Source organism: Stomoxys calcitrans, chromosome 2, assembly GCF_963082655.1.
Source record: "Stomoxys calcitrans chromosome 2, idStoCalc2.1, whole genome shotgun sequence".
Taxonomy (NCBI): domain Eukaryota; kingdom Metazoa; phylum Arthropoda; class Insecta; order Diptera; family Muscidae; genus Stomoxys; species Stomoxys calcitrans.
Genome location: NC_081553.1, coordinates 36892687 through 36898506, shown reverse-complemented (window position 1 = coordinate 36898506; position 5820 = coordinate 36892687). Strand labels below are relative to the sequence as shown.

The 5820-nt window shown below is 37.2% G+C and overlaps 1 protein-coding gene across 1 annotated transcript; it reads left to right on the top strand.

The window, feature by feature from the left end:
• Positions 1 to 550: 550 nt before the first annotated feature.
• LOC106089300 (phenylalanine--tRNA ligase beta subunit) lies at positions 551 to 4608 on the top strand. Its single transcript, XM_013255121.2, has 4 exons — positions 551 to 740; positions 813 to 1029; positions 2803 to 4163; positions 4227 to 4608. Exons 1-4 carry the CDS (start codon positions 683 to 685, stop codon positions 4376 to 4378), a joined length of 1788 nt encoding a protein of 595 aa, XP_013110575.1. The 5' UTR covers positions 551 to 682; the 3' UTR covers positions 4379 to 4608.
• The last annotated feature ends 1212 nt before the right edge of the window (positions 4609 to 5820 follow it).

The window sequence follows — 5820 nt, the reverse complement described above, 5'->3', positions numbered from 1 at the left end:
TAATTTTAATATTACACAGCCTTCCCAATTAAAGATTCCAACGAAAATCCTTAAAGTATCGTCCATATTAAAAAATATATATATAGTTTTTTATATTAATTCAAAGAAAAGGTAATATCGAAATATTGGTTATACATTTAAATTTTTATTTAAATTTATTTGCAGTTAAAATATACTAAAATAGTACAACGCATAATTATTCTCAGAATACGACTCTTTGCAACTCTGTTCAAAACATGAACATCAATAACTTTCAAACTACATTGCATTTACATGTTTGCATATTTACCAGTGTCTTTTAAACTACAAAACATGGGTGGCAGCTACATTTTGACTACTGCAAATTTATAAATATAATGGGAAAAGCAAATTATTGAAAACCTGTGGGTTTATTTTCAATTAAAATATTTGTTTAATTACTTTTTAACAAACTATAAGGTTCAAAAGTTATAAGCTTAATATCCAAATGATAATACAGAGTTGTATTCTATAGTCAATCAACAAACTTTTTTAGTGTTATCATTTCACTTAACCAAACCAAACTAAAACAAATCGAAACTGTCAAACAGCTGTCACCAAATTTAACGCGTGTACGATTGAAGATTCGTGGTCTTTTGCTCAGAAAAAAGGGTTTATCTTGGACACAATTCATCAATTAAATACAACGAAATAGGTATTGAAAATGCCAACAATAGGTGTTAAACGTGACCTTTTGTTCCAGGCTTTGGACAAAAAATACAGTGAGTATAACGTCAATTATGCACCCGGCGTATAAATTCCTTTAGCTGACTTATGTCCACTTGCCACTTCAGCTGATGATGAATTCCAAACTTTGTGTTTTGCTTTTGGCCTGGAATTGGATGAAGTGACCACCGAGAAGCAAATGTTAACCCGAGAACAAGGCGATGATGCTGCTGGTGCTGCCGATGCATCCGAGGAAGTAATCTATCGCATTGACATTCCAGCCAATCGTTATGATTTATTGTGCATGGAGGGTTTGGTCACTGGGCTGTTGGTGTTTCAGGGCAAGTAAGTAGTGAAAATAAGGAAGGCCACTATTAATAGCCTTTTTCTTTGAGAATTACATTTGAAGCTGGATATAATAGCAGTTAACGGACAATATAGCAAAAAAATCAAATTTTAGGGGGTATGCAAAAATTATAATTTTTGTGATTTTCCCCGTAAACCTTAGCCAAAAGCTAAATTTGCTCATCGTAAAACGTTGGCAAACTAATTTTATTTCATAAACTGATTGCTTTTGCATACTAGTAGAGTAGAACATAAGGTAACCTTACATTTCCAATCCCACTACCCACTGAACTGGCCCTATAGAGTGCTCATCGGCAAGGGCTGCCGCCTCAGTGTACAACACACTGCTAAAATAACAACAACGTAGCCACCTTTGCATGTGGAAATGGCGATCCTCGTCAATCTTTTATAGGCGAGAATGCTCGTTCCGGTCTATACAAGCGATCGCCGCGGGAACATGATGGCCATTTTTTGTTTAAAGACGCCAATATCTCGTCTTGTCGTGTCGAGCATCGTACTCAATATTTATGCAAGAGCCGGTGTCACCCGGCCTATCTCTGAGACTCTCCACTCAATACCGCTGATTGTCTGCGACTGCAGTTGCAGCTACTCCGTATGAAACATTCCACTATCCTCAATCTGTGGACGCACCCGGTAGCTCCCAGCTAAGCTTTTCGTAATAACGAAGAACACCATACAGATTGAAGTTCAAAGTCCCACCTTGTGTGATGCTCATAGTTATTCCGTGCCGGCTGGTATTCATCGTCATCACGAGATGTCCACAGGTTGCGGATTGTGGAATGTTCCATATGGAGTAGCAGTAACTGCAGTCGCGGACAATCAGCGGTATCGAGTGGAGAGTCTCAGTGAGAGGCCGGACCTATGATGCTCGATATGACAAAGCGAGTTATTGGAGCCTTTAAATGACCAAAGGCCAAATAACGTTCCCGCGGCGATCGGTTCTATGAACCGGAACAAGCTTGCTCACGTGTTAAAGTTTGACATACAAATGTGACTAATTTTCTTTGTAAATTGGAATCTGTTTGTCCGTGCATGTGTTCTTGTAATCAACGTAAAAATTTCTCTTTCGAGTTGAGCAAATAAACAAACAAACACAAATTTCCATAAAATTTTCTCTAAAAACAAAATTTCCATGAAATTTTCTCTAAAGACAAAATTTTCATGTAATTTCCTCTAAAGACAAAATTTCCATGAAATTTTCTCTAAAGACAAAATTCCCATGAAATTTTCTCTAAAGACAAAATTTCCATGAAATTTTCTCTAAAGACAAAATTTCCGTGAAATTTTCTCTAAAGACAAAATTTCCGTGAAATTTTCTCTAAAGACAAAATTTCCGTGAAATTTTCTCTACAGACAAAATTTCCGTGAAATTTTCTCTAAAGACAAAATTTCCATGAAATTTTCTCTAAAGACAAAATTTCCATGAAATTTTCTCTAAAGACAAAATTTCCATGAAATTTTCTCTAAAGACAAAATTTCCATGAAATTTTCTCTAAAGACAAAATTTCCATGAAATTTTCTCTAAAGACAAAATTTCCATGAAATTTTCTCTAAAGACAAAATTTCCATGAAATTTTCTCTAAAGACAAAATTTCCATGAAATTTTCTCTAAAGACAAAATTTTCATGAAATTTTCTCTAAAGACAAAATTTCCATGAAATTTTCTCTAAAAACAAAATTTTCCTGAAATTTCCTCCCAATATTTTTTTATTGAATTTTATATAAAACATTTTTTTTATTATCTCATTGCAGAATAAAACCACCCAAATTCAAAATGGTCGAACCAGTAGGTGGCAAACGTCAAGTGATGAAAATATTGCCCGAAACTGCTCAGATTCGCCCTTATGCTGTTGCGGCAGTTTTACGCAATATAACCCTTAATCAAGCCGCCTATGACTCGTTCATTGATTTGCAGGATAAATTGCATCAAAACATATGTCGCAAACGCACTCTGGTAGCAATTGGTACACACGATTTGGACACCGTACAAGGTCCCTTCACTTACGAGGCCAGAACTCCAGAAAATATCAATTTTACACCCTTAAATCAAACCAAATCAATGAATGGTCACGAACTAATGGAATTCTATTCGACTCATGCTCAACTCAAGCAATATCTACCCATCATTCGAGACTCACCGGTCTACCCGGTGATCTATGATGCCAATGGAGTGGTGTTGTCTTTACCTCCCGTCATAAATGGTGATCATTCAAAGATTTCGCTGAAAACCAAAAATATATTCATAGAATGCACTGCCACGGATTTAACCAAAGCCAAGGTGGTATTGGACACAATTGTGTGTATGTTCTCTTCGCACTGCAAGGAGAAATTCAGCGTTGAACCTTGTGATGTTATTCAACCAGATGGAACCACGGTGACCTATCCCGAATTGGCAGTGCGTGAAGAAATCATTTCTGCTCAAAAAGCCAATGCTGCCATAGGAATTTCTGAGTCTTCAGAAAAAATAGCTGATATGTTAACTCGCATGTATTTGGAAGCCGAATGTCAAAACGCTGGAGATGCCATAACTGTTAAAATTCCACCCACAAGGCATGATGTTATACACGCTTGTGATGTTTACGAAGATGTGGCCATTGCGTATGGTTACAATAACATTAGGAAATCTCTGCCCTCTTTCATGCATATCGCCAAGCAGTATCCTTTGAATAAATTAACCGAACAATTGAGGGAACAGGTAGCTCAGGCTGGTTTTACTGAAGCTCTCACCTTTACCTTGTGTTCACGCGATGATGTAGCGCGCAAGTTAAACAAGACAATAGAAAGTATGCCAGCTGTACACATTGCCAATCCCAAGACTTTAGAATTTCAAGTGGTACGTACTACATTGCTGCCGGGACTTTTGAAAACGTTAGTGGCAAATCGTAAAATGCCTTTGCCATTGAAACTTTTCGAGATCAGTGATGTTGTTGTGGCCGATGATGATACCGAGGTGGGTGCACGCAACGAACGAAGATTGTGTGCTGTAAACTGCAACAAGACAGCTGGCTTTGAGGTTGTTCATGGTCTCTTAGATCGTGTAATGCAATTGTTGGAAGTTCCCTGGAAATCGGCGAGTAGTGCTGGCAATGGTTACTATTTGCAAGCCGCAGAAGGTATGAATTGAAAAAAAGTGTAATAAAATATGTATAACCTTTTTTGTTTTTGTATTATTTTAGATCTCTCTTATTTCCCTGGTCGTTGTGCCCATATAATGCTTAACAATGTGGCCATAGGCAAAATTGGTGTGCTACATCCCACAGTGCTGCAGGCATTTGAATTGACTACTCCTTGTTCTGCAGTTGAATTCAATATTGAGCCTTTTGTTTAGACGACAAGACTAGAGCTGTTCTTCTACGGACGGCTATGGAATTTTTTATAAACCAATATTATATCCAACTGCGAATCCTTCTAATCTTTCACACGGCTTAGAGCAAAATTGTATATTTTATTAATATTTATTTTATTGTCACAAGTTGGTTTGCATTTTAAATGGCAAGAAATCAAGATAATAAAGCAGAAATAATAAAAAGCTATAATAAACAACATTTTGCAATAAAATTTCGATAAATTCCTTATTCCCTGTAGAGTCAACTCTTCTGCGTGTGTTTAAAAGCTGATTGATTGTGTTCAACGGCAAACAAATGTGCCTTATCAGCTTATTAGGTGGCAAGCCATCGGCACCTGATGCCTTAGTTGTACTTAGCTGCTAGTTTAACCCATAATTTCACGGCAATCATACCACCTCCCCATAATTCTAACTATAATAGACCAGCCGGCTTCATAGCCTTTGAGACACGGACGTTTATCACTCAGGAGAACAGCGATGCTGATAGAAATGTTTCAGAGAATACATCAACCGCCACTTCAGTGAAGTACCCCAGCCTCTTCAATCCCATGGCTGCCGGTTGTACGTACCAGATTGATTTAATGAAGTCCTCACCTCAGTGTACAGCACACTGCTATAACAACAACCACCGCCACTCTGATTTAAGTCTCTGAGAAAATTGAATTCTAATGGCCCTAAATCAAAGAGCTGAACTGAACTCAAGCCAAAAGTGTGTTCAACAAACATAAGCACTGAAGCAGTGTGCCGCCATTGGTCACTCGAGCTGGGAGGAAAAGTGATATCAGTCACCGAAGAGATGCGATTTTCAACCGTAAAATTATAGTAGAAAGGCCATTCGTTGTGGTTTGCAAGATGAGAAACAACCAAAACCAAAATATGTAGGTTGATAGGGAACTATTTGGTTGAACTGAATCTTCAGTACCTCTCCAATGGCTTTATTTTACTCCTACTGTTCTCAATGCCTGGCATTTGGTCAGAGTGGTCCCGCAACTGAATTTTGAAAGTTCTGTTATATAACAGCAGTGTATCCCAGTCATACATTTTTCAATTGTCCTTCTAATTGAGAATTTCAAGTATCGTTCGAATTGGCCCATAACCTAATAAAGCTTTTTTATTAAATCTTCCGATTTTAATTCTTAGGCCAATAGATGGCGCAATTTTCATCCGATTAGGCTAAAATTCGTACAATGATTTCTCTCGTCATTTGCAACTGACTTTTGTAAATTTGGTTTTAATCGGTCTATGCATTGATATTGCTTCTATATAAACCGATATCCTGATTTTTACTTCTCATTTTAATATAGGTGATATAAAATTAACGATTGTATCGATACTATCGATATTAATTATTAGAAATATCGAAAGTTGCAATTATCAATATCTGATATCGGGGGCGAGGAGGAGTGCTTCGAGGGCAGCACTGA

Coding starts and splice junctions, on each gene's coding strand:
- LOC106089300 (XM_013255121.2), top strand. CDS start 683: ATGCCAACAATAGGTGTTAAACGTGACCTTTTGTTCCAGGCTTTGGAC. Junction 1,030..2,802: donor CTGTTGGTGTTTCAGGGCAA/GTAAGTAGTGAA, acceptor ATCTCATTGCAG/AATAAAACCACCCAAATTCA. Junction 4,164..4,226: donor CTATTTGCAAGCCGCAGAAG/GTATGAATTGAA, acceptor GTATTATTTTAG/ATCTCTCTTATTTCCCTGGT.